Source organism: Theropithecus gelada, chromosome 11 (genome assembly GCF_003255815.1).
Source record: "Theropithecus gelada isolate Dixy chromosome 11, Tgel_1.0, whole genome shotgun sequence".
Lineage (NCBI taxonomy): Eukaryota > Metazoa > Chordata > Mammalia > Primates > Cercopithecidae > Theropithecus > Theropithecus gelada.
This window is the reverse complement of record NC_037679.1, coordinates 3698837-3721540: the sequence shown is the minus strand read 5'-3', so window position 1 is coordinate 3721540 and position 22704 is coordinate 3698837. Positions and strand designations below refer to the sequence as shown.

Genomic DNA, 22704 nt, shown 5'->3' with positions numbered 1-22704 from the left:
GGAGCCCTCACTTTGGTTTCCAGATGGCACTGTCCTTCTCAAACTCCCATTACATTTTTAAAAATTACTAGTTGTCTCTTTTGTCAGATCCTAAGTTCTGCAAAGGCAGGTACTGCATCTATTTCATTCAGGCTATGCTGTTGGTGTCTAAGTTATTATAGTACTTTGGATATAGTAGTAAGTCAGAAACTATTATATGGACAAACCTACACATGCCTTTGTTCCCCTACTCCTTAATATTCCACATTCTCTCATTTTTCTCCATGGATATTATTTATGATACACTCTCAAACCTGTCCGAGATTTTCCTAGTGCATATCTCTATTTTTTTTTTAATTCAGGAATCCCAAAGCTAAGAATAATATATTCTATCAAGAGTAGCAAGAAAGCTGATATAATGCCAGAGCTTTCACTCTTTTTGAGGAATGTACCATACAATTTACAATGAATGAAATTACAAAATGAATGAAGCAAATTTGTGGCCATTATTTTGAGATGTCAAGAAAATAATATGTTTCAATCTTATCCTTCAATCATACATTCAGATGAATATAGTTTTTAATACATAGAAATTAATATATGGTAAACAAACTCATTAATGCCACTGACTTTAAAACATATGATTGCTGGCAATTCCTTTCAGTGTTAGCTTATTTGTAAATGATATTTTAATTTATTCTTTACTGGTATTTCACTGAGCAGCCTACTTAAACTTAGAAATTTTATATTTAAAGAAATTCTTATCTTTCCAAACGTTACTCTCAAATCTCTTTCCAGAATTACATTTCTTAGAACTTAGTCTTTATCCTAGTTTGTGAATTATTTTATTGATATCTTTGCCAACTTTGCCCAGCCAGTATTTCACAGCTGGTGAGCCAAGACTTAGCAATAACCCATGTTGATCTGTATTATTTTTCAGTATATGGAGTCTTTGCAGTTGAGCTGCATGACTTCAAGATTTTATTGGCTGATCAAGAAGGCATTAGTGTTCATTGACATACCAATATAATGTTTTTACAGTATATAATCAAGATAAATGTTGTAGCTTTAGAAATACACGACACTTTAAAAAACAAAACAGTTATCAGTGACATCCAAGGTATAATGTGGCAGGAAAGGGAGCATCATGCCTGAGTGCTCATTGCCTCTGAGCCTAGTCTGGAGATGAGTCCACAGACCAAAAGAAACTAATTTTAAACCTGGGGTCTAGAAATGTTGCTCTTGTTATGGCTGCCACTCATTAACTATATAAGCCTGTGCTAACTGGTGTGAGATGGTATCTCATTGTGGTTTTGATTTGCATTTCTCTGATGGCCAGTGATGATGAGCATTTTTTCATGTGTCTGTTGGCTGTATGAATGTCTTCTTTGGCGATCATTAAAAAGTCAGGAAACAACAGGTGCTGGAGAGGATGTGTAGAAATAGGAACACTTTTACACTGTTGGTGGGATTGTAAACTAGTTCAACCATTATGGAAAACAGTATGGCGATTCCTCAAGGATCTAGAACTAGATGTACCATATGACCCAGCCATCCCATTACTGGGTATATACCCAAAGGATTATAAATCATGCTGCTATAAAGACACATGCACACGTATGTTTATTGTGGCACTATTCACAATAGCAAAGACTTGGAATCAACCCAAATGTCCATCAGTGACAGATTGGATTAAGAAATTGTGGCATATATACACCATGGAATACTATGCAGCCATAAAAAAGGATGAGTCTGTGTCCTTTGTAGGGACATGGATGCAGCTGGAAACCATCATTCTTAGCAAACTATCACAAGAACAGAAAACCAAACACCGCATGTTCTCACTCATAGGTGGGAACTGAACAATGAGATCACTTGGACTCGGGAAGGGGAACATCACACACCGGGGCCTATCATGGGGAAGGGGGAGGGGGAGGGATTGCATTGGGAGTTATACCTGATGTAAATGATGAGTTGATGGGTGCTGACGAGTTGATGGGTGCAGCACAGCAACATGGCACAAGTATACATATGTAACAAACCTGCACGTTATGCACATGTACCCTAGAACTTAAAGTATAATAATAATAATAAATAAATAAATTAATTAAATAAGCCTGTGCTAGAGGAATCTTCCAAAAACCCAGATGTGATTCAATTAATCACTTCTTAAAACCTTTCCCATTTTACGTAGGATGAAGTTCAGATTCTTTAATATGGCTCACAAAAGCTTTGTGATCCCATCCCTGCCTCCTCTTTAATTTGTTTCTGGCTTCTCTGTGCCTCTGTTTCTTCAATTGTAAATTACTGGGGTTAGATGATTTCTAAAGTTCCTGTCAAATCTAAAGATCTATGATTCTGAATAATTACAAAGTTGGCCTCATCTTTCGAATAGGATAAAAGGGAATTTATAAATTTATAAATTCTAGTTTCTAAAATAGACCGGCTTAAATTATCCTGGGGCAAGAGGAGCTGTTCAAGTATAAGAAACACAGTTTACTTTTGCTTTTTAAATTTGCTAGAATATGACTGTATAGCTTACAAAATCCTGGAGAATCAGAAACCACTGCAACCGCATAGATCGCATTCCCTTTGTTGGAATTGCAAAATTTTACAGCTAGTAGTGACTTGAAAATTATCCTTTAATGATGAAATTAAGGTCTGAAGGGACTAAATGCTTGTCAGATTTTTAATAAATGCAGGTCCAGAGTTCAGGCTTCTTTATTCCCACCCCATTTTTCCTTTACTATGCAAGACTGTTTCGCTAGGATGGCTTGTATTTGCTATTCATACAAAAGCCCACGTCTAAGTAAATGCCCAGGCAGTGTGCTCAGAAGACAATGAATTCACTCTGCCACGTTGAGCTTCACATCAGACCGTTGTGAATGAAGACACTTTCCCCTTTGTCCTTTTAAAGGCAAAGACATAAAAAGATTCATTGATTCATTCAATAGACATTTATTCAGGGCCAGCCTTTGTTGTGGACAAGCTGTCTACCCTCTTGAATTTTATATTCCAATGGACATAGCTAGCAGATATATTAACAAAAACTTAATAGAAGACTTTCAGATACCAGTGAAGATATCATATGAAGAAATTAGGACTGGGTAGATTACTTAAGATGTAGTAACCACTTAAGACTCGGACTTTTATTAATTAATAAAAGATCTTCTTAACTTGAATGCACTTCTTACCAACTCTTCAGTTATGCCATTTTACCGACTCCCATAAGATATATCTATAACTCCTCCCTACCCGCTTCTTGCAAATGCTTTAATGTCTTCATATCACTACAAAGAAGGTGCCGTCCTCATATTTGTTGGTCATTTAAATACATTCACGTTATGTCTCCTTTCCCATAATTGTATTTTCATTATTTTCCTGAATAAACTCTAATTAAATGGATTACTTATTGTTCCTGAACATTTCGTTTTTGCTCCTTCTGCAGCAAAATAACAAGAGGTCTTACATTATAAGTGGAGTGGATTTCTTCAAAATCCGCTTCAAGCCCTGCCGCACCATTATATTTTCCCTGGATATCTCTACTGTTAGTCATTAACCTTTCTCTGAATATCAGTCCCTGTAGGATTTGTGTGTGTATGTGTGTGGGTTTTTTGGCCCTTACAATGTAGGAACTCATGTTGTTATTCATGTAAATATATCTTGGATTTTTAATTTCACTATCAGTTTCTCAAGTTGATAGGAGGGGGCAGAGTCAGAAAATTATTTATATCACCAGATATAAATTCCCAAATGTGTTCTGCATTAATGGGTTCTCAGAACAAACAAGCACTGTGTTTTTAAAAAAGTCTGTTGCTCCTTATTCAATGCACAATGTATATGTTTCTGTTACATAGTATGCATCACTTTATAATGTTATCTTATATATGTTATTTTCTCCAGCTAGAATTTATCTTTGTCACCTAATGCAGTACTTGGAACATAGTGCATGCCCGTTATATACTTGTTAAATAAATGAATGAAGTTTTTTTTTTTAAGTGTCTCAGAGCTTATAATTAGCTTATGTATATTATGAGTGTTTAGGAGGCAACTAGGAAGAACTATAGTAATATAGTCGTCTTGAAACTTACTTGACCATGTAATATTTTGTTTTCAAGGAACCATGAACCTCTATTAGAGATATTGCTCTTTAAGCAATGCTGCTTGTGAAATGCTGGCTTCAAATATAGAAGGCAGCTAACTGGATGACAGTGATGATGATCATCACCCATTTCCTGGATTGTAAGCCCTTTTAAGGCAGGGTCTTGCCCTTAACTCTGTAATAAATTTTGGATGGGATGTGAAGGGCCATGTGGTCCAATGGGTCACTCTTTGTTTAATTCTCTACAGCATAACCAGCTCATGTCAGAATATTTCTACTTGGCAGCCTAATCAAAACCTGTGCAGTTCTTTCTTGTTAGTAGAGAGTCATAATGAGTCAAATCCTACCCCGATACTATCCAGTCGTCACTGTGGTTCTACCCCATAGGGCCATCAGAAAATCCAATAAAATGCCTTTGTACATAGAATATACTCAATGAATGTGTAGAGAATTGAAACTGAACTGTGAGAATTTGACTTATATTAGGTTTTTGAATTGGGATTTGGAACTAAAATACACCCTGAACTAAATTTGACGTGATTTTCCACCAGATTACCTTTTAGTCATGCCATTTTTATGCCTGTGAATATCTGTACATGTAAATGGAAATGACATTTATGTAACTTTGCAATTTCAGTACATAAATGCAACTCTTCGGGGAGTTCTTCCTCTGAAGACAGGGTGTGAGAAATCAAAAAACAGCAAGTGACAATTAGATCTACAGTGTTATGGTGGTATTTTTTGCTATTTTTACTTCGCTCTGTCTCACAACACTCCAGTTAATAGGCTGATACTTTAGATCTCTTGGTCATGAATCGTATATGTCTATGAGATCCAAATCATTGAGTTCCTAAAAGGTTTCATATTCAATAGTCTTTTTGTTTTTGCTTTATGATCCTACATGGAGTTTTCTCTGACTCTATGATAGCTTAAAAGGGAAACATCTATAATAGAAGATTGGACAAGTCACTGTCTCCTAAACCTCTGGGATGTAGACCCAACACTGAACAGTGAGAGACAGTTTTTAGAAGGCCTATTTACTCTTGCACAATTATCTCCATTTTTGTTTATAAATCAAATTTTCCACCATTGTGGCTGTAAATAGGGTCACATTAACAGAAATAATCCTAATTCACTGGCTCTTTTCTCCATCTCCTCTCACAGAACTTTAGTACCATCAAAGTTCCCATCTCTTAAGTATTCTTGGGAGAGATCTGAGGTGTTTCACACATACTTATGAGCTCAATTAACCAGGTTTGGTAGCTACTCCTGCTGGGGTAGGCTACTTCTATGGTAGTAGTCCCCAACCTTTTTGCCTCCAGGGACTGGTTTCATGGAAGACAATTTTTCCACGGAACCAGGGGCGGGGGCTCTGAGAATGATTTTGGGTTGAAACTGTTATGCCTCAGATCATCAGGCATTAGTCAGATACTTATAAGGAGCACACAACCTAGATCCCTCTCATGCACAGTTCACAATAGGGGTTGCACTCCTATGAGAATCTAATGCCACCTCTAATCTGATAGGAGAAGGAGCTCAGGCAGTAATAGTCACCTGCCGCTCACTTCCTGCTGTGCGACCCACTTCCTAGCAGATCAGGGACTAGTACTGTTTGGCCATCCCGGGGTTGGGGACCCCTGTTCTATGGGATATTGTTTTGTCTTTGGAGGGAGGTGTGGTGCTTGATGTAATTAACGTTTGCCCCAGCTGGAACTCACTGTCCTGCTCTAGACACTGAAGCTGCTTTCCTATCTGTACCTGGAACTAGCATCTCTTACCAGGAACCACTCTTGTTTGAGGAAATGCAACAGTGTGATCAAAGTAATTCCTCTCTCTGATAACCAGGGTGTTTCCACTGAATTGTTTCTTATAATTGGCTCTTTCATCCACACAGGTAAATTGTTCATGTCTTTGTACACATGGACTTGTTGATGGGACCCTCTCTAGCTCACAAGCTTAAGTCCAGGGGACTCCTGCTACGGCTTTCAGAAGGGCTAGGTATAATTGAGCAATAAAGTCATTTGGTCTTTGGCTTTTCTTTGTTGGGAGACTTTTTATTCCTGATCCAGTCTTGTTACTTGCTATTGATCTGTTCAGGTTTTTTATTTCTTTCTGGTTCAGTCTTGGTAGGTTGTATGTGTCCAGGAATTTATCCATTTCCTCTAAGTTTTTAAATGTATTAACATGCAGCCATTAATAGTAGTCTTTTGTGATCCTTTGTATTTCTGTGGTATCAGTTACATGGTCCCCGTTTTTGCTTATTTGGTCTTCTCTCTTTTATTCTTTGTTATTCTATATAACAATTTATTTTATCTTTTCAAAAAGCCTACATTTCATTTTGTTAATTCTTTGTATTGTCTAATAGTCTGTTTTGTTTCTGCTCCGATCTTTGTCATTTCTTTTCTTCTACTAATTTGTGTTTGGTTTGTTCTCACTTTTCCAGTTCCTTGAGGTGCATTGCTATATTGTTTATTTGAAATATTTCTACTTTTTGATGTAGGCATTTACTACTATAAATTTCCCTCTTAGCACTGTTTTTACAGTATCCCATAGGTTTTGCTGTGTTGTGCTTTCATTTTCATTTGTTTAAAGAAAGCTTTTTATTTTCTTCATAATTTCTATATTGGCCCAGTGGTTGCTCAGAAACATGTTGCTTAATTTCCCTGTATTTGTACAATTTCCAGAATTTCTGTTGTTATTGATTTCTAGTTTTATTCCATTGTGTTCTGAGAAGATACTTGATATGGTTTCAATTTTTGAAAATTTTTGAGACCTGTTTTGTGGCCTAACTTGTGTTCTATCCTGGAGAACTTTCGTTGTGTTAGCGAGAGGAATGTTTATTCTGCCACCATTGGGTGAAATTTTCTGTAAATGTTAACTCCATGTAGTATGTAGAGCAGATTAAGTCTGATCTTTCTTTGTTGATTTTCTGTCTAGATGGTCTGCCCAGTGCTAAAACGAGGGTGTTGAAGTTCACAGCTATTATTATATTGGGGTCTCTCTCTTTTGCTATAATAATATTTTCTTTATATAACTGGGTGCTCTTGTGTTGGGTGCATATACAATGACAATGTTATATCTTTCTACTGAATTGATTCCTTTGTCATCTATATTGACCTACTTTGCCCCTTTTATGTTTTTTAACTTGAAGTCAATTTTTGATATAAGCATCCTTCACACTTTTGGTTTTCATTTGGATGGATTTTTTTTTTCATCCCTTCTCTTTTAGTCTATGTGTGTCTTTATAGATGAAATTGGTTTCTTGTACTTGCATCTTATTTTTTAATACATTCAGCTGTTTTATATCTTTTAATTGATGAATTTAAGCCATTTACTTTCAAGGTTTTTATTAATAGGTGGGGACTTCTGTCATATTGTTAATTATTTTCTGATTGTCTTACATATGCTTTCCTCTTCCTCTTTTGCTGTTTACAATTTGATGGGTTTTTTAATAGTGATAATATTTGACTCCTTTCTCTTTCTCATTTGTATATCTGCTCTACCAGCGAGTTTTACACTGTCATGTGTTTTCATGATGGTAGATATCTTTCTCTCACTTCCAGATATAGGATTACCTTAAACATTTTTTTGTAGGGCTGGTATAATGATGATTAATTCTTTCATTATTTTCTCATCTGAGAAAGAATTTCTTTCCCCTTCATTTTTGAAGAACAGCTTTTCTGGGTAAAGTATTCTTGGCTGCCAGTTGTTGTTTTTCTTTTTCAGCACTTTGAATACATCACTCCATTCTCTCCAGGCCTATCTGATAGGGATGCTCTTATATATGACTTCATGCTTTGTTCTTGCTGTTTGACTTTTGACAGTTTTACTACAATGTGCCTTGAATAAGACCTTGTTGAATTGCAGCTATTTGGGAATATTTGAGCTTCATGTGCCTGGATGTTTATAACTTGCAAGAGTTGGGAATCTTTCAGCTGTTGTTTTGTTAAATAAGTTTTTGATGCATTTGTTCATCTCTTCTCCTTCTGGAACTCCCAAAATTCAAATTTTAGTTACTGTATAGTTTCCTGTATGCCACCTAGGCTTTCTTTATTTCATTTTATTCTTTTTATTCTGTTTTATTTCTTTTGATTTTGGTCTGAGTTATTTCAAAAGCCCTGTCTTTAAGTTCAGAAATTCTTTCTTCTTCTCCTTGATCTAGTCTGTTGTTGAAGCTATTATATTTTTTATTTTATTCATTCAATTATTCCCATCTAGGATTTCTGGTTTTTTCTTTTTATGGCGTCTATCTCTGTTGAATTTCTTATTCAGATGATGACTTGTTTCCCTGATTTCTTTGTGTTGTTTATCTGTGTTCTCTTGTATTTCACTGAGTTTCTCTAATGTCATTCTTTTGAATTCCTTTTTAGACATTTTATAGATTTTCTTTATGTTGGGATCTGTTACTTGATAATTATGATGTTCCTTCAGAGATGTCATGTTTCTTTGTTTTTTCGTGTTTCTTGTGTCTTTATGTTGATGTCTGTGCATGTGGTGAAATAGTCTCTCCTTCCAATTTTATGGGCTGGCTTTAGTGGGGAAAGACTTTTTTCTATAGATGTGTCTGTACTATCGGTTTAGTAAGATGCTGTTGCTTTGATTCTGGGTAGGCACAATATTGTAGTCTCTGTATGATTTATCATGCTATAATTAGTGTCATTGGTGCCTATGAGTTCCTCAGTGACTTAAGCTGTGATTGTTAGTGGAGGTTTTGGTGATGCTTTGCTGGGAATGGGAATTCTAGGTGTGCTGGTCCCTGGGTACCAGTGGTGCATTGGTGGGCTGGGTGTGGCTAGTCCTTGGGCCCTCAGTGGCATACATGAGCACCAGCAGTGGCAGATATGGGTGGGCCTGTTCTTGGGCCTCTGGGCAGTATGCTCAGGTTCTGGTAGTTGCAGTGGTGGGCCAACTGAGTGGGTCCTTGATCACTCAGACAGCATTTCTGACATGGATGGTGGCACTAGTGGCAGTTTTCCAACCCTCAGGTCTCTGAACCACATGCCCATGCACTAACGGTGATGGCAGTGGGTTGGGCATGCTGGTTTCTGGGTTCCCTAAGAGGTACATGTGAGTACTGATGGTGGGTAGGGTAGGCCTCTCCTTAATGCCCCTGGATAGTGTGTATATGTTCCAGTGGCAGCAGGCATGGCGAGCCCATACCCAGGCTCCTGGCCAGCACAAGTGGGCAGTGTGGGATGATCTCCAGATTCGTGATAGTGCACGTGGGCACCAGCATTGGTGGCAGGAGGCAAGACAGGTCTCTCAAGCACCATGATGGTGCACCTAGGCCCTGGCTGTGCTGGGTAGGATGGGTCAATCCTCAGGTCCCTGGATAAAGCATTTGGGTGCTAATGGCAGGGGCAGTGGGTGGGACAAGCCTATCCTCAGCCCCCAGGAGGGCACATGGCCAGTCTTGAGGTCTCCTGAAGGCAAGTACAGGTACATGGTAGCCCTGCTGCTGGAGAGGGTAGGATTGTTGTCATTAGCAGTGACCCTGGGCAGTCAGCTCTCAGTTTCTGGGGAGGGTAGGCTTTGGCTTCCTTTGTCCCAGGGGCAGCTTCCTTAGTGTGCTGTATCATCTATTCCCCAGTGTATAGGACATTGTGTGGACTAAAGTGCTGGGGACCTGGTTGCGTTGCTGGGTCCATTTGGTATTATGGCAGCATAGCCCTCTGGATGGACATGAAGGGGTGCCAGTGGTGCTCCAGGGATGTAGAAAAGCAGGGGTTTTTGGGCCCCAGGGTAGGATATCATCTTTTGAGAGATAGACTCTCAAAATGGCGCCATTGCTGTAGTTGCTTGGGTCTCAGGGGGGTTTATAGGTCCCTACATGGAACAATGCCATCCTACGTATTCTAGGCAACTTCCTATACTAGGCTCAGGGCCTGTGAGGGCACAGGGTGTCTTTTGTGGCTAGGATTATATGAGACTGTGGTAGGAATGTGGACCCCTGCAGATCTTTCACTTACCTTTTCCCCACAATAGATAGTTCCTCCTGGCTTTGAGCTGATCTTGCCTGGGCCAACTGCTTCACTTCTCTCTCCCATGCCTCAAAGGTTCTCTGACACTTCCCTGCTGAATTTCAGAGTTATCTGTTAGAAACTCAATTTGACATGTGGCTATCTACTCACTGTTATGATCCTTGTCTGTCAAAGAGATGAGTACCAGGCTCCTCTAGTAAGTATTTTGAATCCTCACCCTGCTCAGTGGTGATTGCTAACCTTGGCTATGCATTAGGTCAGAAGTCATCAACTTTAGACCTGTGAGCCAAATATGGCTGGCTCACCATCAATTTTTGTCAATGAACTTTTATTCCAACACTGCCAAGTTCATTAAATTTATGTGTTGCCCATGACTTCCAAAGTCTAGAAAATTTACTATCTGTCCCTTTACTGAGGTTTTTTTTTTTCTGACCCCTGTATTACACTCATCATGGAGAAGATTTTTTTAAAAAATCATTGCATGTGTTCCACCATGAACAATTAAATTAGAACTTGGAGTGGGGTTTTGGAAGTTGGCCCAAGAACCAGTCTTTTTTTGTTTTCGTTTTTAACATCCCAGATGAATATGATGGGCAAAGTTAAGAAACACTAATAGATAATTTATACCCTTGAGGAATATGTGGTTTGTTCAGGAGAAAGAAACTCATAAAAATTAATAAAAATACAATTGATGCATCTATAATGGAAACATTTACAAAGTCCTGAGGGAGCACTGCATTGGGAGTATTTTAGTTCATTAGGGAAGTTTTTGTAGGAAGGACATTTAAATAGATTCTTGAAGGATGAATCTACCAGTAAACAAGATCCACTGGGATGGTGTCAGGGAGAGAAGGAGTAGCACTTATAAGTAGAGAGAACAGTATATATAAAGGACGACAGATAAGAAAGAGCAGGTAGGTTAGAAACTATGTGGCCAGAACACTGAGAGGGGAGAAGGGAGTGAGATCATCAGATGTGAAATTGGAAAAGTAAAGACCAAACCAGGAAACGTTTTGTAGGTTCAGATAAGAAGTTTAGAATTTATTATGTTGTCCATGGAATTGAATAGAAAATTGAATTTCTCTAGGACTCAGGTTTTTCCCTCTGTAAAATAAATAGTTAACTCAGATGAATGATAAGAACCCTACAGTTCTAAAATATAGATTCCTAGATTATGCCAATTATTTCTTTTGACATTCTCAGGACTGGGAACATAGTTGGGCTTACACAAATGACATGGCCCCTGTAGTGGTGTGTCACCTATCCATCTCTTATAGTTGATCCATTTCTGTTAACAGTATAAATGAATTCAGTGCTACTTTGTGGAATCATCAGAAGGATTTGAGAATGCAGACTTCTGGATGGGAAATTCCTTGTCTGACCAATGCATTAAGGCCCTTAAATACTTGTAAAATGATTTGTATTCTATACAGAGAGATGCTGTCAAATGAAGACAGTTTCATTGTGAAAATTCACATTCTTCACAATTAGTAGCAGTGCTTCTTATGGGTTAGCATCCAGAAGTCGTTATACATACTCATAACTTGGTGTGTGAATTACCATGTAAGATCTTCAATATAATATCTGATTTTACTATTTTGTAACTTCTCATCTATATCAGGTCTCTATTGTAACTTTATCTGTGTTTGTATACTTATTGGGATAGCTGTATGTCTACTTTTATCTCTAATAAGCTCATGCAATTGACTTCATGTCTTTAAGTGAAATTGTTACAATTCTGGTTTATTTCGAACACTTTATTTACCTCTTTCAGGGTCTGCTCTACTGTACCAAATAGCTGGTGAATCAAACAATAATATGTGGCAGGCTCTGTGATTGAAGATTGCTAGACACTAAGGCAGCCCAATCTTTGCATTCTGATTCATTTTATCAAGCATAGGCAGATGAATGTGCTGAAAATTTCAAAAGATATTTAGATGATGCAAGTTAAAACAGACAGACTTCTTCATAACTCCAAGAAGAGCTGTTGGAAAAAAAAAACTCTTAATTTTTGTCATTGGAACATTAAACACTCCTAGCAAAGGAGATATCATGAATGCTTTTTTGAAATGCTATTCATTTAGTAAATATTTCCCTCTCCCTGCCAAAGAAAATAATATAGGAGCTCCGGAATATTACCCACTGTTGACCTCTTTGTCCTGTTTTTCTTCGCAGACATCGATGAGTGTGCTGAAGGGCGCCATTACTGTCGTGAAAATACTATGTGTGTCAACACCCCGGGTTCTTTTATGTGCATCTGCAAAACTGGATACATCAGAATTGATGATTATTCATGTACAGGTAAATGGTGGCTATTCGTGAAATAAAATCTTTTTATATCTTAAGTTTACTTTTAAAAATTTCTTTGACTCTCATTTTTTTTGATAAGTGTACCATAAATACAACAAAAAGTAAGCAAAATCATATCTTGATTTGGCAGTTATTTCTTTATCTATTCTAAAGAAAAAAAAAACACCTGCTTGCTCTGGATAAACATATACTCCAATTTGGAAGATAAAAGCCCTAGAAAATCAGTATATGCTACATTTATACTTAGTATTTATGTATTATGTAGTATTATGTAGTATTATGTAGAAACACACTATTCAAACACACTATTCAAAACTTGTGTGAAATACTATGGTCAATCTGAGAAACAAGCCCTAAAGGATATATGATGATAGATTTTTGAATAGAAAAATAATAGCATAAATAATGTGATTTTTTCCCACATTTTTAGAGTTTAGAGATTTTTAGAGTTCTAGGATATGGGACTATTAAAGATAATTGAGTTTCTTCACACGTCTGAGAAATACAATTGAGAACTACATCAAATAAGTTTTCTATATTTTTTATTGTATGAAATACCACTCATTCAGTATCATCCAAAGTCTTGTTAGGGATATTGTGTTAGTAGTGTCTGAAATTGGTCCTGGCTTGAGGTAATACAGTGTATTCCTTTTATTCTATAGCTTTTTACCTGTAGAATATGCAAAAACAAAACAAAACATGGTGCTAGAAGAGTAGCTTGAATACTATAGGATTTGAGGAAATGTTGGTGTGAAACAGAACATTTCTTTCCATCTCTATATTTTTAAATAGAAGAAACAAAATAACATATTTTAGAAAGACAGGTAGAACCATAAAACTGGAGAGCACCCAAAAATGTTATTCTTGTCACCTATTTCTCTACCTCCAATCTTTATCAGATGCAGGTATAAACAAAACCTAGATGTTTTCAGGGAGACTCCATAATCCTCCCTAGTAAAAATATGAATCTATAATAGAAGTATCATTTTGTCTTTTTTTCAGTTGTCCGCTGCTAAGTCTTCATTATAGTGTCCATACTGTCTGCTAATTGATAACCTTATCACAGGGAAGGATCTTCCTCTAAATTCAAATGTAGTATTTATAAAAACAAAATGATGCCATTCAAAAATAATGAGAAGTGACTTCCCAATTTATGGAAAATAACTGAAGATATCCTGAAGGTAGAAGATATTTAATATAAAAATGCTGATGGATTTACAAATTCCTATCTTTTTTATCAGTTCATCCTAAACATTTCCAAATTATGGAAACAATTCTCCATTTTTTAGACAAAATTTAAGTACATTGAGTGGAAGAGTGTCTTGAAGTAGGACCACAGAGATGCTTTTCAGCATAAAAAGAATATAAAAGAACAACTTATAATAAATAAATGGAAAATATCATTTACTATACTACTGATAATACCAATAAATCTGAATTTCCACTTAATCTTTAACAAGAAAGCTAAGATAAAACCACTGCATCTTAGAATGCATATATTTCAAGGTGTGCTTATTAAAAATTAGTGCTAGCAATTTCAGGGGAGTCCACTGATTCTTGGATATTATAGACTTGAAAAGCTTTGTGCATTTTTATATTTCCTAATGATTCTTTTTGTTTTTCTTATATTCTTAAAGTAGTGTTAGAAGTTTTAAGTGAAAGGACATGGGACATAGGTTGGCCTACTGTTGAGTAAGGAGTGTTTCTGCAGGGCAGGATATTTTTAAGAGATTCATTTCCATTCTGAGTCTGTTGGATATAAATCCAAGGAATAGGTTAGCTTTCATATATTTACAGAGAATCTTCTGCCTTTGGCTTCACCTCTACCAGTGCACTTTCCTTCCAAATAAAATCCTACAAATTAATGTTTGTTTTTGACTACTTGGGAGGAATTTTCCCTTACCATTTCCAAGTATCTAATGATATAAATGAACTATTCCTTTGTAGGAATGTGAAGGGAGTAGAAAATCATTTTAAGAAATGCTATTCAGACTGTGATTTTTTTGTGCCTAAGGAACAAAAGCCACAAAGCTCAGGATCTGGCAGATGATAAAATGTATTTCTTTAATGAGGCACTAGCATTTTCAACTAACACCACTATTTCTATGCTGTCACTTAAAGAGGAGAAACTTTCTTGCCCTTAAATTTCCACTCTATTATGACTAGGTCTATGAACACAAAACTTGGATTTTTTTTTAGAGAGAATATAAGTCGATTTTATTTTTAGTCCAGAGTCAGGTGAATATTGCCAAAACTTTTTTTAATGTTAGGTCATAGAGGACTAACACATATTCCAGATTTCTGTAAAGGAAATACATGTTTACATTTTATGTCCTGGGATTGGTTCCCCCACACTTTGATATTAGGGTCTGTACAAAAGTCTTAAAGAAATTACTCCCCTAATGGGACTTTGCCTTGTGGCCAAAGGTTTCTAGCCTGTTCCTTTTTGAGAGCTCCCATTAGATCAGAGTAGGACTTTATTTATCTTATAAAAGATTGAGATTTATTTTTTTCTAAATTTTAGTAATAGACACCCACATACTTGTAGTAGAAGACTTTCCAGAATGAATGTCAAGCCATCACTGCAGAGCCGGTCCCTGATGTTTGTGACCAAGCTCTTGGAATTCCATGTTTGTTTTGCTTCTGTATCCCTGCCCCTCTTTCCTGTTAATGAGCCCCTTGCTAACAGAACAACAGATACTTCCAGAAGACTCTCAAAGTTGCTTATCCCATGTGGAAATTAATCATAGACATTCTAATTTGAAGAAGATTCCAAGAGCAATACACATTACTTAATAATGAAGAGCTTTGATCAATAAGGAAGCCTTTTCCTGCTTTATTTTTTTAACCTAGTAGCTCTGGCATACATATTACATATGCAAGTTGGTCAAATTGCATATTTTTTTCTTTCAGTTTCAGATGATTTGAGTTAGATTTTCCTCATGTTCATAAAATTTTGGAGATGGAAGAATTATTACAGATAATCAGGTTAAATCCCCTAAGTTTCACAAATGAAGAAACCAAGGCTCAGAGAGATTGCTTTATCCATAGTTAAACATATAGTGAGAAGCAAAGGGGGCTAGAATATGAACCTTTTTATTGTAACTCTTATACTATTCACTGTTTGTCTAATTTGCAGCCATACAAAAATAAAGGGAAGTGATTCATATTTTATGTAGAAACACACTATTCAATACATTATGTTCAGTATTTAAACTGCTGTCTTTATAGGTTATTTAAGTTAATTGGCTTCAATTCCAAGAGAAATTTTTACACTACAGATCATATAATAATGACCCTAAATCAGAAGTTAGTGGAATAAATATGAATCACCATTTTCTGGGCCTCTGACTCTATTCCAAAATTGTGGAAATGACTCAGTTGCACCATTTGCACAAATGATGCATTTGTTTTTGCTCTTCTAAACTCATTAATATAATTTTCCTTCCAGTGAAGGTGTTATTAGTTTTTCTAATTAATGCTTCATAATTTCTCTCTTTACATCCTTTCTCTTTACATCCTTTCCTGTTCCTATAGAAAAAATACTGGGTATCAGAAGGGAAGAGAGAGAGAGAGAGAGAGACAGAGAGAGAGGAAGAGGAGCAGGAGGGAGAGAGAAGAGATAAAGGAAAGGAAGGGGGAAGAAGAAGGGAAGGGAGAACAGAGAGAGGGAAATAGAGAAGAGAAAAAAATGGAAGGGAAAAGAGGAAAAGAAATGGAAAAGGGAAGGGAATGGAAGGGAAAACATGAGCCAAGATGCTTGAGGCCCATTCTTCAGGATATCTGCAAAGGTAACCTATTTTGTTTATGCATAACAAAGTTTCTTGATTACTTATGTGGATTAATGGCTTTTTGGTTCACTCACATAAGCATTCATTAAATTGGGTAGATCTTCTTGAGTTTTACTGGTAATCTCTTCTTGGAACTGGCCTTGACTAATGGAAAAAGCATGAAACATCTCTAGAAATAAAGATGGAATTGTTACCAGTGGCGAATATCTGAGTCACACATCACTATGTTACTGGTGGAAGATACTCGAGTTACTGGTGGTGAATTCCTACAGTTCTGCAACAACCTCACTGCTTGCTTTCTCAGAAGAAAGAATTCAACTGAGGATTGAGGGGCATAAGGCAGAAAAAGAGACTGAGGCAAATTTCAGAGCAGGAATGAAAGTTTATTAAAAAGTGTTACAGCAAGAAAGAAAATACACTTGAAAGAAGAGTCCCAGATGGGTGACCCAAAGGACAAGTGTTGTGTTTAACCTTGATCCTAGGACTTTATAGGCTGGCCCACCTCCAATGTGTTGCACCCCTTTCCCATAGGATGGGCTGCCTGCATGTGCAGTGCCCTCCTTGCACTTGTGCAGTGCCCTCCTTGTGCTTGGGCAGTGAGCATGCACAGTGTGTTTAGGAAGTTGTGTGCATGCTCATCTGAGGCTTTCTTCCTTTTTCCAGTGCAATGCCCCTGGAAAGTCATACTATGACATTTTGTCTCTTTTTTTTTTTTAATTATACTTTAAGTTCTAGAGTACATGTGCACAACATGCAGGTTTGTTACATATGTATATATGTGCCATGTTGGTGGGCTGCACCCATTAGCTTGTCATTTACACTAGGTATATCTCCTAATGCTATCCCTCCTCCCTCCCCCCTCTCCCTCCCCCTCCCCCCTCCCCCCTCCGCCCCCCCTCCCCCCTCCGCCCCCCCTCCCCCCTCCCCCCACCCCACAACAGGCCCCATTGTGTGATGTTCCCCTTCCTGTGTCCAAGTGTTCTCATTGTTCAATTCCCACCTATGAGGGAGAACATGCGGTGTTTGGTTTTCTGTTCTTGTGATGGTTTGCTGAAAATGATGGTTTCCAGCTGCATCCATGTCCCTATAAAGGACAGGAACTCATCCTTTCTTATGGCTGCATAGTATTCCATGGTGTATATGTGCCACATTTTCTTAATCCAGTCTGTCATTGATGGACATTTGGATTGGTTCCAAGTCTTTGCTATTGTGAATAGTGCCGCAATAAACATACGTGTGCATGTATCTTTATAGCATCATGATTTATAATCCTTTGGGTATATACCCAGTAATGGGATGGCTGGGTCAAATGGTATTTCTAGTTCTATATCCTTGAGGAATTGCCACACTGTCTTCCACAATGATTGAACTAGTTTACAATCCCACCAACAGTGTAAAAGTGTTCCTATTTCTCCACATCCTCTCCAGCACCTGTTGTTTCCTGACATTTTAATAATCGTCGTTCTAACTGGTGTGAGATGGTATCTCATTGTGGTTTTGATTTGCATTTCTCTGATGGCCAGTGATGATGAGCATTTTTTCCTGTGTCTGTTGGCTGCATAAATGTCTTCTTTTGAGAAGTGTCTGTTCATATCCTTTGCCCACTTTTTGATGGGGTTGTTTGTTTTTTTTCTTGTAAATTTGTTTGAGTTCTTTGTAGGTTCTGGATATTAGCCCATTGTCAAATGAGTAGATTGCAAAAATTTTCTCCCATTCTGTAGGCTGCCTGTTCACTCTGATGGTAGTTTCTTTTGCTGTGCAGAAGCTCTTTAGTTTAATTAGATCCCATTTGTCAATTTTGGCTTTTGTTGCCGTTGCTTTTGGTGTTTTAGACATGAAGTCCTTGCCCATGCCTGTGTCCTGAATGGTATTGCCTAGGGTTTCTTCTAGGGTTTTTATGGTTTTAGGTCTAACATTTTAGTCTCTAATCCATCTTGAATTAATTTTTGTATAAGATGTAAGGAAGGGATCCTGTTTCAGCTTTCTACATATGGCAAGCCAGTTTTCCCAGCACCATTTATTAAATAGGGAATCCTTTCCCCATTTCTTGTTTTTATCAGGTCTGTCAAAGATCAGTTGGTTGTAGATGTGTGGTGTTATTCCTGAGGGCTCTGTTCTGTTCCATTGGTCTATATCTCTCTTGTGGTAACGGTATCATGCTGCTTCGTTACTGTAGCCTTGCAGTATAGTTTGAAGTCAGGTAGCATGATGCCTCCAGCTTTGTTTTTTTGGCTTAGGACTCTCTTGGCAATGTGGGCTCTTTTTTGGTTCCATATGAACTTTAAAGTAGTTTTTTCCAATTCTGTGAAGAAAGTCATTGGTAACTTAATAGGGATGGCATTGAATCTATTAAATTACCTTGGGCAGTATGGCCATTTTCACAATATTGATTCTTCCTGTCCATGAGCATGGAATGCTCTTCCATTTGTTTGTGTCCTCTTTCATTTCATTGAGCAGTGGTTTGTAGTTCTCCTTGAAGAGGTTCCTTCACATCCCTTGTAAGCTGGATTCCTAGGTACTTTATTCTCCTTGAAGCTATTGTGAATGGGAGTTCACTCATGATTTGGCTCTCTGTTTGTCTGTTATTGTTGTATAAGAATGCTAGTGACTTTTCTACATTGATTTTGTATCCTGCGAGTTTGCTGAAGTTGCTTATCAGCTGAAGGAGATTTTGGGCTGAGACGATGGGGTTTTCTAAATATACAATCATGACATCTGCAAACAGGGACAATTTGACTTCCTCTTTTCCTAATTGAATACCCTTTATTTCTTTCTCTTGCCTGATTGCCCTGGCCAGAACTTTCAATACTATGTTGAATAGGAGTGGTGAGAGAGGGCATCCCTGTCTTGTGCCAGTTTTCAAAGGAAATGCTTCCAGCTTTTGCCCATTCAGTATGATATTTGCTGTGGGTTTCATTTTGTCTCTTAATGTACATGCCAGGGAAGTTGCTTCTCCCTGGCATCTGCATTCAGTTAACCCTTTAGTGAGACACATGTGGACCCTCAGGAAATGGCCTTTCCCTGGTGCTGGCTGCCAATTCATCACTTTTACAGAGCAATGTGATAATTGCCAAACCATCACCTGACATTCCCGGTGAGTGGAGGAGAACCCTCTCCTGCCCCACTCATGCCTGTCTAACTACCTGTAAGAGAATCAAGAATTTGGGGTAAAGATCTGAATGAAGAGGCACTCATTTCAGATCTTCCTCACATTTCTCTCTGCTCTCTACTGCAATGAAAAAGGAATTCCGATTCTTCTTTTGTGTTGATGAGCTCTATGTTATGTAGTTCTTTAGAGTGGGAATAGGAGAATGGGAAGGATGGATGGGTAGAAGGGATGGAAAATTCTCTTGTCCCAGCCTAGGGACTAAATTGATCCTTTAGGGTAGTGGTTGTCAATTGTGCATTCCCACCTGACAAAGGATACTTGAAAATATCTGGAGATATTTTTAGTTATCACAACTATGTGGGAAGGGGTTACTACTGGGATCTGGTAGGTAGATGCTAGGGATGCAACTAAGCATCCTGTAATATTATTAGGCTAGCTATCTGCTTAAGGAAATGTTTTATTTCCTTGGGACCCCTTCAATGGAAATTTTTCTCTGGTTACCTTTCAGATGACTGATTAATCTTCATCCTTTACAAGATATCTGGCACAGGACAGCTAGGTCCCCACCCTACAAAAAGATTTACATGGCCCAAAATGTCAATAGTCCCAAGGTTGGGAAATCCTGCTTTAGAGTCACCCAATTAAAATTGTAAGATGCATATTTTCCTTTTAACTTTCCCTGTTCCCCTTTGAATTTCCTTTAGGCCTTGTATAGGGATACCTTCTGTTACTTCTTGTGTTCCCCAATGTCCTTTCATGGTCATTTGGCCACAAAAAGGACCCCGTTTTAAGTCCCACTCACCACTAAGTTCTTCTGTCTCCTTTCTTCTATCAAAACCCAGATTTTAACTTAACCTAGGTGAATGATTCTCCAATGATAAAATTACAGGCCTCAGCAGAGGCAGCAGAGAAAATTCCTTAGGGTCCCTCAAATGACACTATCCTGATGCATGCTCCATATACTTTCTACTGATTTTGATTGCTTCTATTATCCCAGGGCCTTTTGATGCTGGCTTTTGTCCATGTCACATATCATAGGAGGTTTATAAAGTGTCTAAGCACAAGAAGTTCTACTAGATACTTGAGTTTTTGTTGAAAAAAAGAAAACAAAAAAAGAGAGAGACTCCTCTGGTGTTCCTCAAGGAGTTTCACTTCTGAAAGTACTTAATTTTTTATAGCATTGAGTGTGCCTAGTGCTTATATTTTATTATCTTTTTGTGGTCAATTCTTTTTCTCTAACATGGTTGATGTTGAATTTTTTTTAAAAAGTTATCACTGATGACCAGTGATGCTGAGCTTTTTCTCAGATGTTTGTTGACCACATGAATGTCTTCTGTTGAGAAGTATCTGTTCATATCCTTCGCCCACTTTTTGATGGAGTTTTTTTTTTTTTAACTGTAAATTTGTTTAAGTTCCTTGTAGATTCTAGATATTAGCCCTTTGTCAGATGGATATATTGCATAAATTTTCTCCCATTCTGTAGGTTGCCTGTTCACTTTGAGGATAGTTTCTTTTGCTGTGCAGAAGCTCTTTAGTTTAGTTAGATCCCATTTGTCAATTTTGGCTTTTGTTGCCATTGCTTTTGGTGTTTTAGTCATGAAGCCTTTGCCCATGCCTATGTCCTGAATGGTCTTGCCTAGATTTTCTTCTAGGGTTTTTATGATTTTAGGTCTTATGTTTAAGTCTTTAATCCATCTTATTTTTTGTATCAGGTATAAGGAAGGGATCCAGTTTTAGTTTTCTGCATATGGCTAGCCAGTTTTCCCAAAACCATTTATTAAATAAGGAATCCTTTCCCCATTGCTTGTTTTTGTCAGGTTTGTCAAAGACCAGATGGTTATAGATATGTGGTGTTACTTCTGAGGCCTCTGTTCTGTTCCATTGGTCTATATATCTGTTTTGGTACCAGTATCATGCTGTTTTGGTTACTGTAGCCTTGTAGTGTAGTTTGAAATCAGGTAGTGTGATGCCTCCAACTTTGTTCTTTTTGCTAAGAATTGTCTTGGCTATGTGGGCTCTTTTTTGGTTCCATATGAAATTTAAACTAATTTTTTCTAATTCTGTGAAGAAAGTCAAAGGTAGCTTGATCTAGATAGCATTGAATCTATAAATTACTTTGGGCAGTATGGTCATTTTCATGATATTGATTCTTCCTATCCATGAGCAAGGAATGTTTTTCCATTTGTTGCGTCCTCTCTTATTTCCTTAAGCAGTGGTTTATAGTTTTCCTTGAAGAGATCCTTCACATCCCTTGTAAGTTGTATTCCTAGGTATTTTATTCTCTTTGTAACAATTGTAAATGGGAATTCACTCATGATTTGGCTCTCTGTTTGTCTATTTTTGGTATATAGGAATGCTTTTGATTTTTGCACATTGATTTTGTATCCTGAGACTTTGCTGAAGTTCCTTATTAGCTTAAAAGAGATGTTGGGCTGAGACAATGATGAGATACCATCTCACACCAGTTAGAATGGTGATCACTAAAAAGTCATGAAACAATAGATGCTGGAGAGGATGTGGAGAAACAGGAATGCTTTTACACTGTTGGTGGGAGTATAAATTAGTTCATCCATTGTGGAAGACAGTGCGGCAATTCTTCAAGGATCTAAAACCAGAAATACAATTTGACCCAGAAATCCCATTGCTGGGTATATACCCAAAGGATTATAAATCATTCTACTATAAAGACACATGCACACATATGTTTATTGCAGCACTATTCACAATAGCGAAGACTTGGAACCAACCCAAATACCCATCAATGATAGACTGGATAAAGAAAATGTGGCCCATATACACCATGGAATACTATGCAGCCATAAAAAAGGATGAGTTCCTGTCCTTTGCAAGGACATGGATGAAGCTGGAAACCATCATTTGCAGCAAACTAACACAGGAACAAAAAACCAAACTCTGCATATTCTCATTCATAAGTGGGTGTTGAACAATGAGAAAACATAGACACATGGAGGGGAACATCACACACCAGGGCCTGTTGGGGGTGGCGGGATAGGGGAGGGATAGCATTAGGAGAAATACTTAATGTAGATGACGGGTTGATGGGTGCAGCAAACCACCGTGGCACATATATACCTATATAACAACCTGCACATTCTGCACATGTATCCCAGAACTTGAAGTATAATTTAAAAAAAAAGAATTTCGGCTGGGCATGGTGGCTCACATCTGTAATCCCAGTACTTTGGGAGGCCGAGGTGGGCAGATCATGAGGTCAAGAGATTGAGACCATCCTGGCTAACACAGTGAAACCACATCTCTACTAAAAATAAAGAAAATTAGCTCAGCTCCTTAGGAGGTTGAGGCAGGAGAGTGGCGCGAACCCGGGAGGCAGAGGTTGCAATGAGCGATCACCCCACTGCACTCCAGCTTGGGTGACAGAGACTCCGTCTAAAGAAAAAAAAGAGAATTTCA

General features: G+C 37.7%; 1 protein-coding gene across 6 annotated transcripts in view; it reads left to right on the top strand.

Moving 5' to 3' along the window:
• NELL2 (neural EGFL like 2) overlaps positions 1-22704 on the top strand; it is a 418610-nt gene that overhangs the window by 230772 nt on the left and 165134 nt on the right. For all 6 annotated transcript variants that reach the window (XM_025401114.1, XM_025401113.1, XM_025401116.1 and 3 more), the window contains one exon: positions 12238-12363. In XM_025401114.1, coding sequence (XP_025256899.1) covers positions 12238-12363 — 126 coding nt within the window. The remainder of the gene's footprint in view (positions 1-12237; positions 12364-22704) is intronic.